Source organism: Mustela nigripes, chromosome 4, assembly GCF_022355385.1.
Source record: "Mustela nigripes isolate SB6536 chromosome 4, MUSNIG.SB6536, whole genome shotgun sequence".
NCBI classification, from domain to species: domain Eukaryota; kingdom Metazoa; phylum Chordata; class Mammalia; order Carnivora; family Mustelidae; genus Mustela; species Mustela nigripes.
In genome coordinates, this window is record NC_081560.1 from 157,625,798 (window position 1) to 157,652,956 (window position 27,159).

General features: G+C 37.4%; 1 protein-coding gene across 10 annotated transcripts in view; it reads right to left on the reverse strand.

Moving 5' to 3' along the window:
- CPEB3 (cytoplasmic polyadenylation element binding protein 3) overlaps positions 1-27,159 on the reverse strand; it is a 193,726-nt gene that overhangs the window by 103,253 nt on the left and 63,314 nt on the right. For 8 of the 10 annotated variants that reach the window (XM_059398131.1, XM_059398136.1, XM_059398129.1 and 5 more), the window contains 2 exons: positions 15,669-15,828; positions 4,814-4,870 (listed from right to left, as the gene is read on the reverse strand). In XM_059398131.1, coding sequence (XP_059254114.1) covers positions 4,814-4,870; positions 15,669-15,828 — 217 coding nt within the window. The remainder of the gene's footprint in view (positions 1-4,813; positions 4,871-15,668; positions 15,829-27,159) is intronic. The other 2 variants (XM_059398138.1, XM_059398137.1) reach the window with 1 other exon arrangement.

The following is a 27,159-nucleotide window of genomic DNA, read 5'->3' on the forward strand; positions in this document are numbered from 1 at the left end:
TTATTCACTTGGCAGCCAGAGATCACAAGTAGGCAGACAGGCAGGCAGAGAGAGAGAAGGAAGCAGGCTCCCCGCAAAGCAGAGAGCCCAATGCGGGGTTCGATCCAATAGGAAAACACCTATTTTAAAGCAACCAATATAATATAGACTCAAGTTTGGAAAGTCACACGCAAGGGAGAAAAAAAAAATCTTTAAAAGGCAGCAATAAAGCTGATGCAAGCAATCACAATAGCAGCTCACCAGAGCATTATCTCCTAGTCAGGTACTATGCTAAACTTCATGAGATTTATATAAGGCCACTTCAGTGGTCACTATCTCCACTTTCCAGGGAAGAAACCAGAGGCAGAGGAGTTAAGAATGTGGCCCTTAGGTCACATGGCTAATAAGGCACAGAAGGAGAACTGCCGGGCTCTAGACGATGTTTTCCATGGCTATGCTGATTTACTGCTCCGTCCTCGGGTTCTACACACCTTCCAGCCTGCTGGAGGATGCCTTCTTGAAGCTGAATGATCCTACCCCTTCAGCAACACTTCTCCCTGTTTCCAATTTCATACTCATCAAACAACTTTCTGATATTAAACTGGTTTTCCAAGCCCAATCTCTACTTGGAAAAAGAAGAGCTGACCAGTCAAGAAACAATGTGCATACACTTGGCAGTGATTATCTCTTAGAGTAAATTACCAGACCAGGCATTTTAGTTTTGAATGTTAATTTGACCATAAATTTGGTTCACCTGACTAATCATGGAGGTACTAAACATCCTTTTCAGAAATCATCATAATAGAGGAAATATCTACTAAGTCAGGTATCAATGCTATACAGGCCCACAACTGCTAATAACCTCAACTCAATACCTAAGAGTTTAAAAAAACAAAAACAAAACCAAAGGCTACTGCTGGTATTAGAAAAAATCTGGCTGACAGATACTACATATATAGCTGGAAGCATTCTCAATAGCCTCCTTCTTCCTCCAGCAGGAAAAATAAAAATACATTATGCAAACTTTTAGTGTTTTTGGTATAAATGTGAAGAGATGAAAGGACAGAATTATTACAAAGTTAAGAAAAATATATTTCCAGTTTAAATGGGACTTATCATTTCAAAACTGACTTTATTTTGGAAATACCAGACAAGTGGCAGTTCTTACTGATGGATCAGAATTTCTTTACCCAATCTTCCCTTCCATACTCTATAATGCTTGAGGACCTCATATTTTGGGGACAAGTCAAGATGGGGCCTTAATTTCCTCCCTGAAGGCTGGCCTGCTAATTCTCACTAGATTCATGGTCTTGAATAGGAAAAATCAATAGATTCTTTGGTTTCACACAAAGCTTATTGTTCTTCCATACCCTACATATCTATAGGATTACTGTTTTCTAAAGTTAGAATCCTATCTTCCACACTCATTTTCTGTCTTCTAGATGACATGAGTGGCAGTGATTCTCAGAGGAAAGAATAACTGGAAGGCAAGAATAACTGGGAAAACTGGCCCATTCAAAGCTGGGAAGTAGTACTGAGAAGGGAGAATGCTCAGCATGGCACCTCTGTTATCCTCCTCAAGTCAGGAGAGGTTAGAGCATGGTGTCTTCAGAAGAGATTTCGGTTTGGTAAGGTCAAGGAAATAAAATAAGGATGGAAGTTTTTTCTTTTTTTTTTTTTTTTTTTTTTTAATTTTTTTATCCATTTGACAGACAGAGATCACAAGCAGGCAGAGAGGCAGGGAGAGAGAGAGAGGAGCAAGCAGGCTCCCTGATGATCAGAGAGCCCGATGCGGGGCTCGATCCCAGGACCCTGAGATCACGACCCGAGCCGAAGGCAGAGGCTTTAACCCACTGAGCCACCCAGGCGCCCCAAGGATGGAAGTTTTTTGAAGACATAATGAATGGCAGCATTATGCACAGAATTAGGAAGCATGGATTTTATAAAGCAAAAAAGGGTAACAAAGAAGGAATTATAATTGACATTTTAAAAAAAATTTTTTAGCTTGATTCAATTCTCTTTAATTTTCTTAGCCAGTCCCTTGTTGTCTGAAAATACAATTCAACCCAGTTGCTTTCAATAAGCAACAATAAAGTTTCAGTGATTTCAGCTATGTCTATATGAAGGCTGAGGGGAAGGAAGGACAGGCAAGTCACAGGACAATAACCATGGGGCTGACAAATGGTAGATAAAAGAGGAAAGACAGGGACGCCTGGGTGGCTTAGTTGGTTAAGCAGCTGCCTTCGGCTCAGGTCATGATCCCAGCGTCCTGGGATTGAGTCCCACATCGGGCTCCTTCTCAGCGGGGAGCCTGCTTCTCCTCTGCCTCTGCCTGCCATTCTGTCTGCCTGTGCTTGCTCTCCCTCTCTCTTTCTCTCTGATAAATAAATAAAATCTTTAAAAATAAAAAAGAGGAAAGACAATACATAGATGTGCTTGTGCATGTGTCACATACATAAGTCACCGGATGAGTTAGGTTCAACCACACAGAAGGGAAGAAAAGCTTCATCACACCAAGTCTGTCAAAATCTGTAGGTCTCACAAATATCTTCCAAGGAGGATATTTTGTTTATTCTGATCATTTCAAGTTGGAGTCAACTTTGAAAGAAAACTGACAGTATTGCAAATGTCAAATTCTGGTTGTTTTTATGGTTTACTTTGAGGTGCCCACTAGGCAGTACCCAGAGTCATTTGAAGATAGATATACTCTCACATCTGCCATAATGTAGCAAATATGCACCATTCATCAACATTTGATATAGATACTGGCAAACTGACCCTTTGGTGCTTTAAGAAAATATATGGGGTGACTGGCTGGCTCAGTTGTACGGCATGTGACTCTTGATCTCAGAGTCGTGAGTTCAAGCCCCATGCTGGGTGGGTATAGAGCTTCCTTTAAAAAAAAAACAACAGTAAAAATAGGAAGTAAAAATAAGAAAATCAAAAAATATTACAGACTCACAGAATCTTCATTCTGAAACAATCATTAAAGATGACCTATTTCAGTCCCCTTCTCTTACAGATGAGGAAATTTAGATGCTAAAAAGGGGATTTAAGCATCATGCACAAACTGGAAAGAACATAAACAAAACTGTATTTAAAAGCAGAGAATTAAAGAGAATCAAATCGAAGCGAATCAAAACCTTTTAAAAAGAAAAGTGTCTTCTGGCTTCATTTTGTACACAGAACAATGGTAAATTATATCCTCTCCCTCTGCAGAAGAGGACTCACACCACAGCAAATCAGGTCTTTTCTAAAATACACATTCATACCTTCAGGCAGACACACTACCGTACTGTTTTTTTCCATTAACATTCAATTCTAGATCCCATCACCTAAGTGAAGTGTTTCCACAAAGTTTCACAAAATTGCTGAGGCTCAGCAAGTTAAGCATGTTTATTAATCCTCACCCCAAAGTACCTGCTTCTGGGGGTGGGGGGAAGAGTTGCCTTAAACTAAAGATAAAGTGACCTTTCTTTTAGAAATTAGAAAATAGAGGTGGATAGTCTGGAATTTTTATGGTTTCCAAGACCCTCCAAAAGAGGGGATACCAGCTATTTAGAACAAAATACACATGCAGTGGATTAGGACCTGCATCACCAAGTTCTGCCAGTGGTTCTCAGCAGTGGCCGCTGTGAAGTAGAAAACATGTCGGAACCAAAAGAAACGTGGAATATGTATTTTAGAGATAACTTAGGTAAAATCTACCCTAAGGAAATACAATGGTAGGAAGGAAAGGAGTAATACTGTACACAGCCCTAGAATTACCCAGTATGTCTCCTATGGGTACCCATAGTCCGGTTGTGTATCTGGGAGGATGACAGGGAACAAATTGATGTCACTCATTTAACAGAGGAAAAAACCCAAGTCCTGAGAGATTCAATGGCTTTTATGATTGTGACAACGGACAATTTCTATTTAGAGACTGTTTTGCAAAGCTATTTGGTCCACAGACACTAGGAAGGAGAACTGATGCCAGCCAGACATTTTTCCCAGAATTAACTAATACAATGACTTTCTGGTTAATTAGGTTTTGATGCTCCAGAACTCAATCCAACAATTATACCAATAAAACCATTTATAACCTGCAAAGCTGCTGACCAGACCACCTATACCACACAAATTCCACTAATGGGAGATCCCTGATGTCCAGTTTGAAGCACCTGTTGGCTATCTACCAAAATGAGAGAAGTCTGAGTTATATATGAATAAACTGATCTATTCATTCATATTCGCTATCCTACTCCCTCTCTCTCTCTTCACCTGCTTCCTTTCTTCCTCTCCTCCTTCCTTCTCCCACCCCAATGGTATGTAGCAGGGGTCTGCAAACTTCTCTGTAAAGGGCCAGACAGCAAATAGTTCAGGCTTTTTGGGCTCCACCACTGTGGCACAAAAATAGCTAGAGATAATCCATAAATGAATGGGCGTAGCTGTGTTTCAATAAAACTATAAAACCAGACAATGGGCCACAGTTGGCTCAAAGGGCTGTAGTCTGTCAATCCCTAGTATAGAGAAGCAGTTCTCAATTTTTAGGGTGCAACAGAATCACCTATAATTTGTTAATACCCATATTTCTCAGCCTTAAATTACCCAGCCTTAAAGTTTCTGATGCAGAAGTCTTTAGTGGGTCCTGAGATCTTGCATTTTTACTAAGTTCCCAAATGATGCTGATGCTGCTGGTCCAGGGACCCCACTTCGAGAACCACAGGAATAGAATAATGGTCTATCCCACACTAAGTGGAAGGTTGAAATGTAATGAACAATTAAGAAAGTGGAAATCACATGCTGTAACCTTGACTGCTAATTTCATAGAATATTTCATATGAAAACTTACTGTTAAGTGCCATAATATTATCTGTTCCTGGATGATGGAAATTTATTCCCATGCGTCCTAAAAAAGAAAATAATTTTATTTTAAGCACAAAGAAAAGAATGCTTAATATAATTTCAAATACATTGTAAAAGATAAACATTACAAAAAGCTAAAACAGATTAATCTATAACAATACTATAATCTATAACAAGGCCATAGCAGTTACAACAGTTTTTAAATCAAGTCATAAAACATACAAATGAAAAAAATCTTAAAAACAAAGCCAAAATCTCATTAACAACAAATAAATAAAATAAAACAAAATGTAAAAGAAGCTTTCCTTATAATATACTGAAATTTTAAAGCATCTCTCGCATTCCAACTTAAACATGCCAACTGGACTAAGCATTTTATTTAAATAACCATTCATACTGCCCTTCAGATTCAAGCCACAAAAAAATGAATTCAAAGAAGTATATAAACTTGATGTTTAGAGGGAATAAAAGCTAAATGTTTCACAGTGGCTCAAAAATGCAACATAATTATCAGAATGGCTACCAGAAGAAAGACGGTAAAATTTATACAACAGCTATAGTGGGGAACAAAGACTGGCCCAAAAATCTAGGGTTCTTATGCTTTCCCTACCACTAACTAGTTACACAACCTTGGGGATAATGCTTATCTCCAGACCTTCATCCTTATAGTAACGGGTTTCAAATGTCTGCCCACACTGACTGGCTGCCTGTTTTTGTACACCTAAGAGCTAAGAATCATTTTTACATTTTTTAAGGGCTGTAAAAATAAAAACTAAAAAAACAAAGAATAATATGTGACAGAGACCATATGAACCAGAGGCCTAAAATATTTCCTCTCTGGCCCTTTACAGACAAAAGGTTGCCAACTTCTGGCCTGTAAGATGTAAGTCTGAAACAGATGTTTTAATGGATAGCCTCCAGGGTTAAGAGTGGAAGACGTAGACAACTGGTGTGTTTTTCATGAATTATTTGGGAAAAGAAGGTGGATATATTAAAAGAATAATGAAACAGAGAGTCTTATATGGAAAAAAATGTATTTAAGTTTTCTTGACCAAGCTTTTCAACAAAATAATTATTGATACAGTGCTTCTGTGTAAAGCTATTATACATATGACCTTGGTTCTGCAAAGGTCTTCGTGTCCAGTTAGGTGAAAGGTTATCGTGAAATTCTCAGAAAAATGTCAATTTTATGTGATTACAACTGTTAAATAAATGCCAACAGTATGGGGGGGGTGGTAGAGAGAATGCTGGAGATATGGAAGTGATGACTTTTACAACAAATACAGTGTTATAAATAATTGCAAAAGGTCAATCATCATTTGGTATTAATCTCCGTTGTGGGGTACTGAAGGCAAACAGCATTATTGAGCTCTTCTGACCCAAAAGAGAAGAATCACAGTGGACAAAACAGAGCATTTGCTTCCAAATAAAAAGGCGGAAAAATGAATTGCCAGCCAAATCAATTTTTTGCCTAGACAAGGCCAACCTTGTCTCTTAAAAAACCCTCAGGTGATAGTAATTATTGGAAGGTCATTTGTATTAAAGGATAAGGAAAAAATGAAACTCTCATAAGTGTAATGTTAGTTGTACTGCTGGATGCATGTGTGTGTGTATGAGAAAGAAAGTAATTAAGAATGTAAAACTCATCAATAATTGATGGATTCTAAGGAGATTATTCTAATTTTACCATGAAGTGTTATAGGACTTTCACTAAAAATTATTTTTAGTTTTTACCATTTAAACTTATTAGGAAGAAGATATTACATATATCTAACTCAAATTTTATGGAAATATTTTGCTAGCATTTATATTACAGTATAATTATTTTTTAGAATATATTTTAATGTTTTCTAGAGAAAAAATCACCCTATTAGTAAAGAACCATTTTTTAAATAATAGAATTACCTGTTTTATTTTGTACTGATTCCATAGATCTTTTCATATCTAATAGAAACTAACCATTGTTTAAAGACACATTTAACAGTATCTATATATGTAATAACTCTGTCTTATGTTTCTCCAGCTCCTAAGTCATCTTAGAGTCTCTAAACATATTGTCTACCCCATACACAATGAGTGCTACCTCGTACCACCACCTGATCAGAATCTATAGTAGGAAAATTTGTCATGAGAATAAGGCTTGCGGCTTGGCAGGGAGAATTTACATTCTGGTTTTAGTTAGCTGTATCAATATTCTATAATTTTCAGATAATCAAGACCTTATTTGGATTCATTACCACCAAATACTAACATCCATAATAACTAGATGTTATTTACTCATTGTATTCTGACATATCCAAATTTAACAGTAAATAGACAGTCACTGGAAAGTATGCCTACAAACCAGAGTTGAGTTCAAAATCACTGCAGATACCTAAGGAAATGGTATATAGAGATGGTCTCCTCAATCTCTGACCAAGGAACATTCAGACGTGGGTTTGGTTCCTAAAAAGCCAGGGGTATTCCCTAAAATAATAATGGGTTATCAAGAAAACTAAGCAAGTCTTGGGACACGTGGGTGGCTCAACGGGCTGGGCATCCAACTCTTGATTTCGGCTCAGGTCATGATCTCAGGGTCCTGAGATCAAGTTCCACATCTGGATCTGTGCTCAGCATGGAGCCTGCTTGGAGTTCTCTCTCTCCCTCTTCCTCTGCCCTTCCTACTCCCTCTAAAACAAAAACAAAACCCAAGCAAGCCCAGATTTAATTGGTTCTCATTAGACTTCCTGTATTTCCTGTGCTACAATCATTTATGGTAAGAATTATGTGGTCTTAAAATTGCTACATCAAGTAATAGTTTTTATATGTTTCTGGAACCATTGCTGTTCCCACACTTAAAGGGTGCTCTCTCTGCTGTCCTCCAGAAGCTGGGTCCTTTTGGGGCTCTTTCCAGATCTTAGGACTTTTCAGCTTGAAAAGATGAAACTGAAAGGAAGCTCGGTAATTTTCTGATTTTCATCCCCAGCACACACTGATGACTTCCAATTTAATCTTTCTAAAGATGCAGGGGGGAAAAAAAGCCTTAGGCAATGTTTTGTAGATGAAGGCATCAGGATTTGCTGAAAAGCAAAAAACTTTTTGCCTTTCTTGGTATCCTCCCTGATTCTGTTGGTCTGTCAGACTTCAGTGGATCTCTGCATCAAAATCACCCACAAAAAGTTTTATAAGAAACTCTGTGTCATGCCAGACCCAACAGAACCAATTATTTAAATATAATCTGTTTCCCAACTAAATGCAAACTCTTTCTAGTAAAACCACTTACAGCTTCTTTAAGCTACTTTCTTTACCTCTACAAAAATTAATATTTAGATTACAAAATGCAATATCTTTTCATTGAAGAAAAATGAGATACAAAAAATGCAAAAAATAAGGTCACCAATTAAAGACAAGCTCTATTAACATTTTGATTTATAGTCTTTCAGTTGGAGTGTTTACGTGTAACGATTCTTTTCTAAAAGGAGAATTATTTTATGTTTTTTCTTAATATATTTTGCATCTTAAATTTTATAGTTATTATGAGATTTTAAAGGAGAAAATATATAACAGCAAAAGAAAAACTAAATCCAAATACAGATGAGGCCATTTCTTTTTTCTTCCTTTTAACCAACAAATACTGCTGTTTAATCAGCTGTGAAAATAGAATCAAGTGTGTGACATCTGGTGATTTTTGTTAATGCAGTCTGGTGTTGCCAGTGTGACATTTTGTCACCTGTCCATGGGATGCTATTTTTAAATTGTTCTTGTCAGCCAGCTATCTTTTAAGTATAGTGTAAAATATAAGGTTTCGAAAACTGAAAGGCATACTTGGTTTTACGGAGTTAAATGATGCTGTGGAAATCTGAGACTGTCCCACTTTCCCCACTGCACAGGGCTTGATAAATGGGGGGTGAGGGGATGGAGGGAGAGGTTAGAGAATAGGGTTACATATGTTTATCCAGACTCTGAAAATCACAGTCTCATAAGCTCAAGTCAAATTCATATTTAAAAGGCTAGTTATAAAAAAATGACCTCTACTGTTATTCAAAGTTTCAGAGTTCAACCAACCCATATTTTTATATGTCCAAGATAAAACTTGGAATTTTCATGAATTCATAATTATGAAAGTCACCTCTTCATTTCTGCAATATGTTACAAGATAGGGAATAACTATCTTCCTCTAATCATCCCTATTTGCTCTAAAAAGTCAAGTCTTTCAGAGACCTTCACATACTAGAATTTAAATGCTGTATTTCAGAAAAGGTTATAAGAAAAATGCATATTCTGCTTGGTTGTATTTTCCACCAATTTTCTCTATAAAACTGAAAATACCTTCCTTCAGAAAAAGTATCCACAAGATGAAATAACATATTATGTAAGAATATAATAAAATGGTGTTTTAAAGTCCTTTTAAGGAAAAATGATAAAATTTTGGCACTAAAGTATTCTAAATCTGTTTCAAAGAATCAAGAAGCAAAAGCTATGAGCTTAGACTTGAGGTCAAATTCTAGTTTCTTTTCATAGCAGCAGTGGATAATTTCTGGCATGCTTTCAATTCCTTTGTTCCTATGTTTCCTCATTTCAGGCTATACTCTAAAATACTTAAATCATTCTTTTAAAACTCTCAGATATGGGCACTTGGGTGGCTCAGTGGGTTAAGCATCCAATTCTTGATTTTGGCTCTGGTCAAGATCGCAGGGTCCTGGGACAGCAGGTGTGCTGGGCTCTGCACTCAGCCAGGGGTCTGCATGAGGGATTCTCTCCCCTCTCTCTCTGCCCCTCCCCCTGCTCACACTCTCTCTAAAATGAATAAATAAATCTTAAAAAAAAAAAAAAACCTCTCAGGTGACTACACTACTATATAGAAAGGACCACTGGAAAAATAAATGGGAGATATTTATTTTAAAAAAAATCATTCAACTTGTATTTATTGTCCCCTTCTTGAATAGAAACAAAACAATCACTTCTTGCTTACTCAGAAACTGCCCCAAACAATTGTAAACTCTGCTAACTTCTATGCAAGACAAACTTCTATGGGCCAAAGGTATGTAGCACAAAAATAGAACTGGAGCAACAATGCAAGTAAAGAGACAGCATATTTTTCTGGAACAAACTAAATGTAATGAAGATGCACTTTTTCTGAAACAAGGGAACCTCAATATTCCATAAAAGGGTCCAATTTTGTGAAAGGCTATATAATACTAAATTTAAATTATGATGAATAAAGAAAATTGCTTCCATAACACCCAAAAGGTGTGGCATTTATTTCTTCCAAGTTTCTCTCAATTTAACTATTTTAAAGCACTATTATCAGAAGACAGCTCCTCTCCACCCCAGATTCAGTGCACATTTGAAAAGCAAACCCTTAAAAAAAAAAAAAAAAAAAAGCAAACCTTCAATATCAGTTCTCAACTGACACCTGCTCTTTTCATTTTTCAAATTTCAGTTCCATGAATAGTGAGGAAAGAGAAAATTCAAATACACAGAAATGTTTCATCAGGTACTACACCCAAGTAGTTAGCCAGCTCTATTCTTCTGTTGTAAGAGGGAGACTACATGGGATGACAGAAAGGGGACCCTTTTCCAAGATTATTTGCTATCCTGTGCTACCCAACCAGGGGATGGACCTTGCTGCACAATGTCACCTACACTGCCCAACACTCTGTGGTTGGTATTTCCCTATTATTCCTCCTGTCATCACTTTGTACTCTTTGAATGTTAATCCTCAGGGAGGCTGGGATTAACCAAACCTAATGACCCTGGGTTTTCATTGGGGTTCCCCTGTGGCTAGGTAAACTTTCATCATTAGTAGCAAGCTGGGAACACCTATAAGAAGAGTACAGAGATTAATCTTTTTCCCTATTTTACAGCAAATAATTTTTTTACAGCAAACAATTTTTTAAAAAGATTCTATTTGTTGGGGTGCGTGGGTAGCTTTTTCTTTAAAAAGATTTTTATTTATTTATTTGAGAGAGAGAGCATGAGTGGGGAGAAGGGGCAGAGGGAGAGGGAAAAGTAGACTCTCTGCTGAGCAGGGAGCCTCATACCAGGCTTGATCCCAGGACCCTGAGATCATGACCTGAGCTGAAGGCAGATGCTTAACTGACAGCCACCCAGGTGCCCACTTTCCCTATCTTTAATCCCACCTCTCCCAATGCCAGAAATCCCTTTAACCCTCATAGTTATAAGGAAAGTTGTGGATTTCCTTCCCTTCAGCCCACCTGAAAAGAGGGCAGAGAATAATTCCTCTCACTTAGATGTTACTCTCTACTAACCCAAGGATTTCTGCACTTAGAAAAGAAATAAGGGAGAGTGTTCATTAGTTAATCATCCTTCTCAAAACCACCCTTCTCATTTCTTGGAGGCATTCTCTCAAATAAACAATAGGAAAAGTCATATGTAATATGGTAAGAGACAACTGATAATTATAATGTTATTCTGTTATAATCAAGTAGTTTGATATCTTTAAGAAGCCAACAAAATTAGTCTAATTTTTATTTAAATAAGGGTGCTGTGATCTGATCAGTATCACTAAACACATTCCTCAGGTGCTGTGAAGAAAGCTCAATTCAACTTTTCCTCTACATTACTTGACATTTTTATCACAGGGGAGGAGGTAGAGACCTTTTAATATTGCCTACAAACATCTTCAAGTCTGACTTGGTTTTACTGAGTATAAGTATAAATGTGACTGAAAAACTGTTAAAATTCTTTATAGGGGCCCCTGGGTGGCCGAGTTGGTTAAGCCACTGCCTTGGGCTCAGGTCTTGATCTAGCGGGGTTCCTCCTCAGCAGGGAGTCTGCTTCTATCTCTCCCTCCCTCTGTTTCTCCCACCTACTTGTTCTCTTGCTCTCTCTCAAAGAAACAAATAAAATCTTTAAAAAAATACAAAGTTCTTCACTAAAACAGAAGTCTTATTACTTTCTGAACTTCCTATTCTGTCATTTCTCTCACTAACCCTTTTTTCCCCTTTAATCAAGAGAACAGTTGAATAAAGGGATTTCTCATTGCATGGGTTTTTTTTTGTTTTGTTTTGTTTTGTTTAGATTTTACTTATTTGTTTGAGAGACAGAGAGTGGGAGGGAGAGGGAGATAGAAACTGAAGCGGACTCCATGCTAGCTCAGAGCCAGATGTGGGGCTCGATCCCACATTGTGAGATCATGACCTGAACTGAAACCAAGAGTTGGACACTTAACCAACTGAGCCACCCAGGTGCCCCTCATTGCATACATCTCTAAGATGAAATATTGCTGAGAACATATTTCATCACGTTCACTTTAAATTCATCATGAAGTACTTTATCCCATCATGAATGAGATATCCTATGATATTTTCTTTCTTTTTCATATTATTTAGATATATAATTCTGGAAAGCCAATGTAACTTACGAGGATTATTTTCCTTTCTCCTTCAGGTGATTTTTTTTTTTTTTTAAGATTTTATTTACTTGACCGAGAGAGAGATCACAAGCAGATCGGGAGGCAGGCAGAAAGACAGGGGGAAGCAGGCTCCCTGCTGAGCAGAGAGCCCGAGGTGGGGCTCCATTCCAGGACCCTGAGACCATGACCTGAGCCAAAGTCAAATGCTTAACCCACTGAGCCACCCAGGTGCTCCTTACGGTGATTTTTTATGAAGACAAAGTGTTTATCCTTCAATAATCACTACTTATCTATGACAAATACAAAATTTTTACAACTTGCATTTGAAAGCTTTTAATATTTAGCTACAGTCTAGCTAGAAAGAAGTAAATATTGTAGCAATTACCCAGGCCAGGCAGTAAGTAGCACAGCACTACCACCACCAGCCCAAAAAGAAAAAAAAAAAAAGGTTAACATCTGAGCAGTTTCTAGTCTCAGGAACTTTGACTGACCTTTTCAGCCAGTCCATGAAGTGGGTACTTTATTTCAATGATGAGGAAACTAAGGCTTTGAATTCAAAGAGGTTAACTGATTTATCTAGATCAACAGCCAACTAGAGGCAGAGTCAGGATTCAAACCCACGTTTGAATGACTGGAAAGTCAGAAAGGCTGATCTGAAATTTAATCTCCTACTAAGAGAATATAAAATGCCTGGAAAAATGTTAATAAAAATGATAATCTTTGCTATCTCTAGCTAGTAAGCCTCAGATTATATTTTCACTTTTCTTTTTTTTTTTTTTTTTGAATGTATTATTTGAAATTCCTACACTGAGTAAAAAAGTTTTTTTTTTTTTCCAAAGAAAGTCAAGCTTCAGGAAAAAAACAAAACAAGCATACAAAAAAACCCATGATTCTGTAACTTGAGTTTTGAGACACTCAAAAAAGTATTCCCATGGTCAAGTGGGAGACGAAGATATTAAAGGTAGGAGGAAGAACAGGATGGAGTAGAAGAAATGTTTTTAGACAGGCAAGCCACATGGTAAGTCCCCTAGCCTACCACCTTTCTCTTAAAGCTCTGTTCACCTAGATGTCTACATCTTTGGACCCAGAGATCTTCTCTATGAATTTCCCTTAAGGAAAAGCTATGTGCAAGAACTCATCCATGGCAGCATCACCTAATATGGAGAAAAAGCTGGAAACAATCTAAGAGTCCACAGTTAAGGCCTATTAATAAATTATAAAGATCAGATAAAAATGTGGACAACATTTATTAAGTAAGGTATATAAAAATAGGGGAGACTGGGTGGCTCAGTCAGTTAAGCGTCTGCCTTAGGCTCAGGTCATGATCCCAGAGCCTTGGGATCATGCCCCACATTAGGCTCCCTGCTCAGTGGAGAGCCTGCTTCTCCCTCTCCCTCTGCCTGACGCTCTGCCTCCCTGTACACTCTATCTCTCTGTCAAATAAAAAAATAAAATCTTAAAAAAAATACATATATATATATACACACACATATATATATATATGGATATACTATCACATTTATTTTTTGGTTATATTTTTGTTATAATTTTCTCCATTTTTAAAGTAAAAAATTACTTAAATTTTTTCCTTTAAAATGCCAGCATCGTAATTATGTTATTAGAAGTAATAAGGATCAAATACATGGTGCCATAAACCAGATCTAAAAGTCTCCCAGCTGGAAAAGGAAGCAGGAAGCTTGAACACTCTACCCAAAGGACAATGACACGGTGATGTAACTGACCATGGGAAGTAGTCCATTCATAGGACATCAAGGTGGGCGGTATGATGAACAGAGAAGTTGCAAGCATATTAAGGCTGTAAAAATGTACATATTACGTGCTTTCCAACTTATTAGGACATATTATAAGTACAATGCAAAAGACTCTTACAGATGAAACCTCACATTTGCAAGTGTGGTAGAGAAATATATGCAGAGGTGGTTGGACATGCATTAAAAAAGAGGCCACTAAAAATGGAGTAAGGTATTTACATTACCCACAGTGAAGTTCCCTTTTTATACTTTGCCACTACTACTCTCAGCAGGGCACAATAGGTCCTGTGTAAACAACAGTCACAAAACTGTGGGAAATTATTTATAGACTATAATGTAAGAGCTTTTCATAATATTTTATTGCTAGAAGAAAAAAATACAGACCAAAATAAAACAGGTATGCATAAAGAACAAGGGTTGACTATTTTAGAATAATTGGGAAAGGCTTATAGCTGTTTGTGGTAGAGAAGGAAGACAAATGCATCCTTAAAAGATACTAGAAACACAAACAGTCTGTGAATATCATTTTTTTTTTAACACCATTCTCACTTCTAAGTGAAATATGCTCTAAATTACCATATACCTAATCTTTCAACTGAGCAAAGTCGTGGTAATGGTGACTAAATATAACGATGAATAAATGAGAGATCTTTTTTCCTACTTCTGAAGGCCTTAAAATATAGCTTTTCTCAAATCCCTTATTTTCTTCATAGCCTGTTATCCACTTTCTTTTCACTGGAAATTGAAAAAAGCAGCAGAAAATCATGAGTGTGGCAAGAAAATGATGAAATGGATTTCTGAGGTGGCTTGAGGAAATGAATATCAGGTGTTCATAGTCAGTCACACCCTATATAAAAGCCTGGAGAAAACCAGAGGGGATCAAATTCCTCACAGCTCTGGAGAACATAAGGATTCAAACGAAATGGGCATCCTTGTGGCCAACTCTTCGCACTTTTCAGATATTTAGGTTCTAAACCCAAGTGGATATTTCCACAGGAAATTTCCATTACGGTATTTTAAAATATCGCAGCGCCCCTAAAAAGTCCTATAACACATAAAAAGAACTATCTGTAATTAGAAATGTAACATCAACCACTAACCTGAATTTACATTGGTTCTAAAAATAGGAAGTCCTAATACTGCTGACCTTGGGACTTTCTGCCTTCTATTTAACCCAAAACGTTTGCACACTTTAAGACATGTTCTTTCTGTTCTAGCTTCAAAGAATGCAAAGAATCACTGGCTGCTCTTAAGACTGTGTAGTGATACTTCCTATTCGACGAAAGTGATTCTATTTTAATAAAATGGAACTCTTTTCTACGAAGTTTTCTGAAGCAGTCTTTGGAGATTGGTTTACTAAATCTCATTATTTCCTTGCAGAATACTTTGACTTAAATGAATTACCCAGGTTCAGCTGAGGATTCCAAATGCATCAAGCCCAGAAAACTTGACTTCTGGTCTCATGCTACCCAACACATGCTTCTGCCAAACATTATGATTAAAGCAATCAACCTTGATTACTGTAGGTAGCTGAACCCAGGTTAAAAAAAGAAAATCAATTTTAAATACATTCCACAATGCTTTACAGAAGCAAACAAAAACGGAAAAAAAAACAAACCAAAACAGAAATAAAAAAAAAAAATCACAATTATTAAAAAGCTGATTTTTGTTTAAAACACCAAGCAAGGAATGGACATATGAATATTCCTAACCTGCAAAATGATTCCTCCACATTATATCAGCGAAACTCATTGGTGGGCCACTGGGAGGGTAGTGTTTACCTTTCAGAGGCTCATGATCAGTCCTTATCATATCCATTAAGGAGTTCTCCAACGAGTGCAAGTTAAAAGTGTCATAGGGCCTACTCCGGTCCTAAAAATAAAAACACAGAATAAGACAATACATAAAATTACTTCATAAAACGAATACTATATCATTTGTTTCTTGCCATGGATTGACGACATGAATCAAAGTTCCAGATTGTTTTAAGAACACATATTCATTTCATTAAGAAAAATGATTTGGCAACATTAAGCTTAATACAAGTTTCTATAATTAACTGCATCCTTTTCCCCAATATTCTTTAATGTATATGTCTCACTACTTCACACTTTCTCTCAAAAGAACTTAAGAAAGTAAATTCAAAGGAAAGAGTCAAGTCAACTGACTTTGCCCTCAGCCCTTCACCCCAGCCTCCAATGTCAAAGAAACATTCTATTCAAATGAACAGGGAATTTTTTATCTAGAGGAAGTTCATAATTAAGAATTCTCAGTCTACAAACAGAATCACTTTCCTGAAAAAGCAAAAGGTGAGTGTAGTTTCAATCTAATTTTATCAGGTAACTTTAATATTTATTACTGATAAGTTCCATACATGAGATATACCCTATAAAACTTAAAATGTGTCCAAAGTTTTATGAAAATTAACTTTTGAAAACCACTCACATGAAAAAACTTTAACCCAAGACAGTGTTTCCATGATGCTAGAGGCAAAAACATTTTGAAAATAGAGAGCTAACACAAACTAAGTGAAGAATATCATTGTTCCACCACATTTCACTTGAGTCCATGAGAGACTATCATGTACAAATTGTTTTTACTAGCCTGAGCTAAAGGGAAGCACAACTCATGGCTTAACTTAACATTAGAGAATACATTACATTACAGACTTAGTTTGCTTTTGTTTAAGAAAAGCAAAATAGGGGTGCCTGGGTGGCTTTAGTTGTATCTGACTCTCAATTTCGGTTCAGGTTGTGATCTCAAGGTCTTGAAATTGAGCTCTGCGTGGGGCTCTGGGCTCTGGGCTCAGTGCAGGGTCTGCTTGAAATTCACTTTCCCTCTCCCATGACCCCTGCACACTCACATGGACGCTTCTCTCTCTCAAATAAATAAATCTTAAAAAAAAAAAAAAAAAAGCAGAACACACATCTCAACCACCACACCAAATCAAACGACAGCAATGAAAGGTTATTTTCAGCTTCCTGAACAGTTTCCCCAGACCTGCAAATAATCACTTAGCGTCTCCAATGAACGACAGTTAAGTAATTGTCTGGATGAGCAAAAAAGGGATACAAGAGGTTAAAAACCTCAACTTCAGTGACTATCTTCTAGCTTAAGTCTTAACTCTTGGGAAGCTGTTTTTCTTCTAGTTTCTGGAAAGCATGGCTGTATACCTATCTATTCAGGAAGCCAGAAAGGAAAGTGGCATTTCTGCAGCACTGAGCATAAAGGAAGAATCAGAGGGTTACTAACTGAATGAAAGCAGTATGCATACATGCAGATCCTAAGAAGAGCCCTCAACTGCGCACCAGGAGGCAAGGTGCTAGAATAACTACTATCAATTGCGGTCTTTGGGTACGTCGTGATCTACCTCTCCAGTCAGTGCCTGAAATTCCTCCCTTTATACAAACGAGAGGACTGAGCTAGAGTATTTCTAATATCCCTTACAATTCTATACTTTTTTTTTTTTAACTCAAAAGATGAGGAGTAGCGGTGGAGGGTGCAGATGTTTTCAAATGCCAGAGACAGAAATTCCATTTTTACAAACTTTTAATGCACAGGTCAAGGGTCAACTCCTATACTAGTCCCTGGTGATAGAGATGAATGTTGCAACCCAGTCCCTATGTATAAAGTAACTAGTAAAGGAAGAGAGACATAACCAATTAAAATAAGAGAATAACAGGTGTTTTGTCAGGGAACTATACAATAGAAATTAGAACATGTTTCCTTTTTTTTTTTTTTAAGATTTTTTATTATTTATTTTTTTGACACACAGAGATCACAAGTAGGCAGAGAGGCAGGCAGAGAGAGAGGAAGGGAAGCAGGCTCCCCGCTGAACAGAGAGCCCAATGCGGGTGCTCGATCCCAGGCCCCAGGATCATGACCCAAGCTGAATGAAGGCAGAGGCCCAACCCACTGAGCCACCCAGGTGCCCCAGAACATCTGTTTCTTAAAGCATGTGTATGTATTATAATTTTTGAAAAAATCACATTCTGAAAAGTCCCAGGTCTCCTCAGTCTGGACCTGCCATCTGACCAGGTATGAGGCTTGCCTTAGTTATTCTCAATGGTCTTCAGTATTCTCATTGGTGAAACGGGATCTAACCTGTGAAAATTAGGTTGAAACTACTTAAATATTTATTTTACTTCACATTGTGTTTGCCAAAGAACAAGCATTCAACATTTCTTAGTTCACTGCCACTGCCTCCTCTCACTTGCTACCTCCACCCCATTTCTTTCTTTCTTTCGTTTTTTAAAAGAGTTTATTTATTTATTTGAGAAAGAGCATGGGTAGGAGGGGTAATTCCACGCTGGGCTTGGAGCCTAATGAGGGGCTCAATCTCATGACCCTGAGAGATCATGACCTGAGCCAAAATCAAGAGTTGGACACTTAATGGACTGAACCATCCAGGCGCTCACTCATCAATTGTCTTAACACTCATCAATTGTCTGTCTACCGTTGGATAAGAAAGAGACATGGAGTATTTTCTTTGGTTCTCCATTTTGGTCTCTATATAATTGAAGAAGGACTTTTCTTTCACCTTTAAGGTCTTCCTGCAGATCATTTGTTTTGTGCTGGGTTCAAGTTATCAGTGGAAACTCCAATTACTTAAGGAGTAAAACTGAATTTTCAGAAATGTAGGCTTCTCTGTCTCTGTAAGAGGTATCCTATTCTTTGTCCAGAGGAAAAGCCACAGGTGAAAAAAAAAAAGGAGTGTACGGATGAGAAGTCAAAATGACAACCTATTTCTGGCACTGACAATCCTGGAATGGATGTCTAGGAGACTTATATATATATATATATATATATACACACACACTCTCTCTCTCTCTCTGTGTGTATATATATATATATATATATATATATATATATATATACCTTATATATACCTTATGTATATACCCTAATATATATATTAGAAGGCTCCTAGACATCCATTCCAGATATCTGTATCTATATCTATATACATATCTCCACACTTCTAACTAGAGCCCTGCAGGCATGGGACTGTTTCAAAAAAGGCTGATAAGGTGAAGGGACTATAATAAATGCCTGTTTGAAGGCATTCATGAATCTTCCCAGTCAGGACAGTTTATTTTTTTCATTTAGTTCTTGATATAATCCTTCAATGTAGATAACAACACACTCATTTCACACATGAGGAAGAAGATGAGGTTCAGAGAAGTTTCCAGCCTAGATCTAACCTCAAAGCCAGTATCTAAGGATTACAGACACAAAGCCTGAAGAAACTGATCTGGTCCATACAAGTCAGTAAATGAAAGCTCTATAGAAGCTCAGCCTTGCATCTAATTACCAATGAAATAACCTTCACGGCAAGATGGCAGTCAGTCGCCATCAGAAGACAATAATGGATTATTAGATGACTACCTGTGAGGAAAATGGAGGGGCTATTTGGGTGGGGACTCATGCATCTGAAGTGGTACTCAGAACTGTCAGATTGTCAAAATCACTTGTAGAATGGTTAAAATGCAGGTTCCTGAGCTCCAGTGAAAACCAACTTAGTCAAAATTTTAAAAGAAATAAGTGTCCCAGGTGACTCTTTTGACTAGCTAGATTTGAGAGCCACTAGACTGGACGATTCTTCAATCTAAGACTTTACACCTGTATCTGATCAGTAAAATGGGATGGTAAAGTGAGGGAGGAACTAGAAAGATAGCAGCAGGAAAGAAACAATTCTGGCCACTTTGCCAAGGGTCAGCTTTGCAGTCTTCTGTTGATTGTGGGTGAGGAAAGCAGTTAATGGTCTGGCATTTAAAAGTACACACTCTGGGGCACCTGGGTGGCTCACTGGATGAAAGCCTCTGTCTTCAGCTTGGGTCATGACCCCGGGGTCCTGGGATTGAGCCCAACATCGGGCTCTCTGCTCAACATGGAGCCTGCTTCCCTCTCTCTCTACTTGTGATCTCTGTCAAATAAATAAATAAAATCTTTAAAAAAAATTTTTTTTTAAAAGTACACACTCTGTAAACCTGGTGATTCACAGACCTGTACCCCTGGGGATAAAAATATATGTTTATAAAAAATAAAAAATTAAATTAAAAAAAAAAGTACACACTCTGAAATCAGCCAACTGATTTTCAAATTCTGGCTCTGCCAGTTGCTGACATGTCACTCTGAACAAGTTTCTAAACCTTGGTTCACCTATAAAATTATAATTTTCCCTATGGTTATTTTCAGTACTAAATGACAGAATGTAGAACAAGGCATCTGGGGGTGCCTAGGTGGCTCAGTAAGTTAAAGCCTCTGCCTTTCACTCAGGTTGTGATTCCAGTGTCCTGGGATCAAGCCCCGCATTGGGCTCTCTGCTCAGCAGGGAGCCTGCTTCCCTTCCTCTCTCTGCCTGCCTCTCTGCCTACCTGTGATCTCTGTCAAATAAATAAAATTTAAAAAAAAAAAAAAAAAAGAACAAGGCATCTGTACAGTGGTGGCTACTGGAATATCAGGGAGAACAAAAAGAAACTTTTACGATGCCACCTTAGAGTACTGGGACATATATTTAAAAACCCAGAAGGGGACGCCTGGGTGGCTCAGTTGGTTAAGCAGCTGCCTTCGGCTCAGGTCATGATCCCAGCGTCCTGGGATCTAGTCCCACATGGGGCTCCTTGCTTGGCAGGGAGCCTGCTTCTCCCTCTGCCTCTGCCTGCCACTCTGTCTGCCTGTGCTCGCTCTCTTTCCCTCTCTCTGACAAATAAATAAAATCTTAAAAATAAAATAAAATAAATAAAAAAATAAAAACCCAGAGGTTCACTAGTGCTCAACAGATGAAAAGATGACAGATGAAATGCAGGACAAAGTTTGCACAGCCTTCTTAATTGAATGAATTTCAATGCAGAGGCTTATTTTCTCATTAAAATTTATTTATCTATGCCTCACTGATATATATTTAAAGCATATTATTCATCCTTTTTGTTTTATAAGTAGTAAACATTGCTAAAAGCAACTGATTAACCAGGAAGCCCGCAAGAAACAACAAAAAGGACAGAAAAAGTACAAAATTTGCAGTGAAATTCAAGCAGAAATCATACATGGATAAAACCAGACCACAAGTTATCATTCAACAACAAAAGTTAGAAGTGGCAACTAACCTTTCAAGGATTTTTTTTTTAATAAGTTTTGGTTCTCAGTATAGGGAAAATAAGGAAAAGATCTTTTTTTTCATTTGTTTTTAATAAGCAAATACATCAGGAAGTATTAGAACATTTATAAATAATGCATCCCATTATTGACTCTTTCTTGGAAGATAACCAATGACAAATGCTATCAGTTAGCTGTACATAGAGGGAGCCCACTCCAATTGTACAGTTCACTAGCCCTGCTTTATTTTCTTCCCTCAGCTTGACTTAATATTAGTAAATTTATCAAGTATTTAAAATATGCCTGACACTATTCTAAGCATGCTAAATGCATCCCCTCACAACTCTATTTTATAAACTAAGCAATTAAATCTTGGACAGATTAAGTAACTGGCCCAATATTCACAGGGCAGGGCAGTAAGCAACAGAGCCAAGGCTCCAATCTACTCAAATCCAGACTGTGTTCTTAAGGAGTCTCACTCTACTGCCTCCCTGACTTCCTCCTACTCCCTCTATCTTAAATCCTTTCACAAACATTCCCTCAACCTAATCCTAACACATTCAGAGAGGGGCTTCTTTGATAACCACCCTACCACATAGGCAACCTAATTTGCCCTTAGTCATTTACTCTTATTCAAATGACAGTTAAACTCAATAAGTAGCTTGATGTACCCTCTAGCATTGCCACAGGCTCACCTCTACCAGCCCTATCCCACTCACCTGCCTTTTTCTTGGGAGAGAAATCTAGGACCATTTTCTATCCTTTATGGCTTATTACCATATTGTCTCCTAGAGATACAAGATAGAACGCTGCAAGGGTCCAACAACATCTGAGAAAAAAAGCAGCTCCAGAACCAAAGATAAAATTAATCATGGGGGACGCCTGGGTGGCTCACTGGGTTGAGCCGCTGCCTTCGGCTCAGGTCATGATCTCAGGGTCCTGGGATCGAGTCCCGCATCGGGCTCTCTGCTCAGCAGGGAGCCTGCTTCCCTCTCTCTCTCTCTGCCTGCCTCTCTGTCTACTTGTGATTTCTCTCTGTCAAATAAATAAATAAAATCTCAAAAAAAAATTAATCATGGTGTTTTGCATGATAGGAACTGTGCTAAATGCTTTATAGCCATGATCTCCATCCTCACCACAACCCTATAGGGTCAGCATTATCTCCATCTCACAGAAGAGAAAACTGAGGCTCTCAAAGCTTATATATATATAACTGCTCAAAGTCACAAAGTTAGGCATATATCAGGATGTGAACCCCCATCTATGACTTTCAAGTCTATGCCAGTAATGTTCCAAAACTTCTACACTGATCAGTTGCTTTGTGTCCCATAGACAATGGGACTTGGCTAGCAAAACCAGAAGCACAGACAGAATCAAAAATCAAATAGTGGGTAGATGTTTGAAAAGGCTAAGAAAGGATAACTGGGGTTGTCAAATAATACAGAAAAACAGGAGGAATTTTTTTTTTTAAAGATTCATTTATTTGACAGAGAGAAAGAGAGAGAGATATCACAAGCAGGCAGAGAGAAGAGAGAGAGGGGGAAGCAGGCTCTCCGCTGAGGAGAGCCCGACGAGGGGCTCAATCCCAGGACCCTGAGATCATGACCTGAGCCAAAGGCAGACGCTTAACCCACTGAGCCACCCAGGCTCCCCAACGGGAGGAATTCTTAAAGGAAGATTTTTACATTTATCATATGGTTTCAACATAGGTATGGGTGAAACATTTCAAAGTTAAATGCATTGAACACATAAGGGAGGATTAACTCACAAAACAAGTGATTTCCAAATTTCTGCTCTACTGCTCTTATTTTCTAAAAATTTTTTTATTGGGGATGGAGGGGCAGAGGGAGAGAGAAAATCTCAATCAGGCACCACATCCAGCACAGAGCCCAACACGGGGCTCAATCCCATGACCCCAAGATCACGACCTGAGCCCAAAACAAGAGTTGGACACTTAACCAACTGAGCCACCCAGGTGCCCCTCCATTCTTATTTTCTAATGAGTTAACATTATTTGAAACTATCTCAGCTCCCTATCTACACTATAAATACTGTTTAGTGGTAACTAATATGCTTTATTTATTTTAAATGAATATTTAACCACCCATCTCACACATAAATCCATTCTTCCTGAACACACACAAACAGAAGACTATGACAGAAAAAGCAGTCTCCAATCCTGCCTTCTTACATTCTTCAGACTGCTACACACATTTGGCATGTATTCTTTCAGATGTTAAAAATATATATATATATATATATATTATATATATATTATATATAAATATTTTATATATATATATATTATATATATATATATATATATATACCCACAGAAAAATGTTTTATGTTATTTCTTCCCCTAAACATAGAAGTATGCATACTGTTCTGCAATTTGCTTTCTTTGACCAATATTGCCCTTCTGAGATAGGTCTCTTTTTTTTAAATTTAATTTAATTTTATTTCTTTTCAGTGTTCCAGAATTCATTGTTTTGCACCACACCCAGTGCTCCATGCAATACATGCCCTCCATAATACCACCACCAGGCTTATCCCCCGAACCTTCTTCCCCTCCAGAACCCTCAGTTTGTTTCTCAGAGTCCACAGTCTCTCATGGTTTGTCTCCCCCTCCAATTTCCCCCCAATCTCCTCTCCAAGAGATAGGTCCCTTTGAATAGGTATGTTCTTGCCTCTCCCCAACCCAACCATATACATCTCTTTCCTACAAAGTAAATGCATAATGACTATATTAAAAGAATCAAGTAATCACTTTCATATGCATTCTATAAAATAACTTCTGATTTTGAGATTTCTTTCTCATCCTCTAGTTTTCTCAAAATTTCTGTTCTGACCTTTTAACTCCATCTCCTCCATGCTTGGTCTACTTTAGCACAATGATTTTTTTTATCCCTAGTTTCTATGAAAGGCTCTACTAATAATGAAACATAAGAACTGATAGAACTTATCAGTCCTGAGTAAAAATCAAAGCTCCAATACATCCAAAAGTTCAACATGTAGTGATTTCAAGCATAGAATCTGCTTAAGAGTACCCTAAAGAATAGACAGGACATCTAATAATGAATACTCGACAGGGGCATCAAACAATTAGAGGAGTAGTACCATAAAAGTCCTATGTATGACAAAATAGAAGTCTAGGAATTTATAGTTCTAAACCAATTATTGTTATTATTTGTAAGAACCTGTCAAAAACTGAGGTTCCTATTTCAAATTGAACTTTACTATAGTATTGAGCTGCTTGACATGCATTTTCCCTAAGATTAAAACCTTTCCTAAATAAAGGAAAACCTGTCACTCATGTGACAGAAAGGGGGAAAAAAAAAAAAAAACTTTTCAAATGAAGGTTTTTCATCCCATCTTCAGAAAATATCAAGTCCTTCAGTCTGTGGTCAATTTTAACCATCCCAAATGAGACTATGACATTTGTAGCCCTCTGGAAAACATGACGATAGATTCTCCTTATCACTCAACAACAAGCAGATAATGCTCCTTATAGTTAACCTAAAGTCCTTATTAAGTTGAAATCTTTCTCCCTTCTCTAGTCTAAGAAAAGAAATAACGATCAGCACCTGCTGTGAATTTTAATATTCTTTAAGATTATTGTTCACCCCAGTCTTCCATACAGACATTCTCAAGAACCTTCAATACAGCCTGGGATAAATTAGGGCATACAAAGAAATTACAACTTCCTAAATAAATAAAATCTTTTAAAAAAAAAGAAATTACAACTTCCTCATTTTTTTCTTCTTGAGGTTGACTAGTTCCAGTTACTTTAACCTTTTTTTTTCTAATCAGATTATATTTTTTCTTGCTGTTAACAGCAAACCAAACTAAACAAGTTCTTGAGAAGTCTAAAAAAAAAAAAGAAAGAAAGAAAAAGAAAAACCAAGAGGTTAGTTTCATTCGACAATCAAATGAGCATGACAACCAGCAATTTTCATCTAGCCTCTTCCAGCTCCCAGCCAACCCCAACCTTCCTTCACAGCTCTTCTCACTGGTTTGCTACCCAGACCAGATAAGAAGCCCTATTTATCAGACATTGAGAAACATGGCTTTTGGATTCACCTTATTCACTTGGAATAACTCACATATTAAGGCCAAATCTAGCTGGGCAAAGGGTAAAGAGGTGAACTGGACAAAAAGTACAAATGCCTATTGCTACCACTTCTGACTATGGTAAACAACTCAGAACTAAGTAATATGCACTTTAAAAAGGAGCAGGAGTACAATTTAGCAGTGTGTTACGTAAAAGGCAGAAAGCCAGACCTAGGAAGGATACAAAAAGGGAGAAAACTAAATACAATGGTCAAAAGAGAGGGCTTCAAGAAACTACAAAAATCAGAGTTGCCTCCTCCCTTGATTATTGGGCATATGTGACTGGTGTTGCCCCAAATCACTAGGCGGTTAGCAAGCTGAATATCATCCCAAGCAGCTTATTAGGCATTGGTTTATTAGGCATGATAATGCAGGGGGAGGCTTGACCTTTGCAACCAAAATCTACTATAGAACATTAGGCAAAAGAACATGTAGCTCTTCAGATTGTTATCTTTTTACTGATCACAAATGTCAAAATCCATCCACAAAACTAATTCTAGGTATAGTTGTGACTCTCCTTCCCTACCCCAATATTTTCACTCCAAGTAATTAGCATTAACTCAATATATTGTTATTACTTCCTTACATGTCTACCATTATCAATAAATTGCAAATTCTGTGGGAGCAGAGATGTGTCTTACTCGTATTCACATAACAGAGGGCCTAGCACATCATAGGCATTCAGTAAATGCTTTTTTTGGGCTTAAATCATCCTTCAGATGGTTTCATAGCACATGATTTTCATGTAAAACAAAGAACTGCATACCTATTAGAATGACTAAAAAACAAAGAAAACCCCTGACAATTACAAATGTTGATTAGGATACAGAATAACTAGAACTCTCATAAATTACTGGTGGGGATGCAAAATGGTACAGCCACTTTGGAAAAACAACTTGTGAGTTGCTTAAAAAGTTAAACATACCCTAAGCGGTACAACCTAGCAACCCTAACTCCTAAGTATTTACTCAAGATAAATAAAAACATGTGTCCATATGAAAACCTGTAAACAAATGTTTATAACAACTTTATTCATAATTTCCCCAAACCAGAAACTACCCAAATGCCCATCAACTGGTTAATGGATAAACAAATTGTGGTACCTCGACATAAGGGAATATTATTCATCAATAAAAATTAAATGAAGTGTTGATATGTGCTATAACACGGATAAGCTTTGAAAACACTATGAGAAGCCAGTCACAAAGAATCACATGTTGTATAATTCCAATTACATGAAATACCCACAATAGGTAAATTAACCAAAGAGACAGAAAGTAGACTGGTCATTGCCTAGGGCTGGGATAGTCAAGAAGGAAACTGAAATTAACTGCTAGTGGTTATGGGATTTCTTTTTGGGGGTGAAAAAATGTTTTAGAATTAGATGGTGATTATTGACACACAATTTCATAAACATGCTAAAAACCACAGCATTTAAATAAAACTTTAAAAGGCGAATGAACTCCATGGTATGTTAATTATATATTAACATAGGTATTATTATTTTTTAAGTTTTTCTAATGTTTTTTTATTTTTAAGATTTTATTTATTTATTTGACAGACAGAAATCACAAGTAGGCAGAGAGGCAGGCAGAGAGAGAGAGGAGGAAGCAGGCTCCCTGCTGAGCAGAGAGCCCGATGCAGGGCTCAATCCCAGGACCCAGGGATCATGACCTGAGCCAAAGTTAGAGGCTTTAACCCACTGAGCCACCCAGGTGCCCCAAGTTTTTCTAATGTTTTAATAGGAACCATGATACTACCTGCAATCTGTCTATTTTAGGTATAGGACATGAGAATTGATAAGTTTCTTCAGCTATGACTGAAGGAGGGGAAAGTCTAGACTGTAGCTGTTCCATTCAACAGCCACAACAGGACTCAGGTAATAAAACCTTAACCAGACAACAGAAAGCTCAAAAGGCAAACATATTGCCAGTCAAATAACTAATGTCATCCATTGTCACAATGTATCACTGACATTTCTAAGGATGTCTTCAA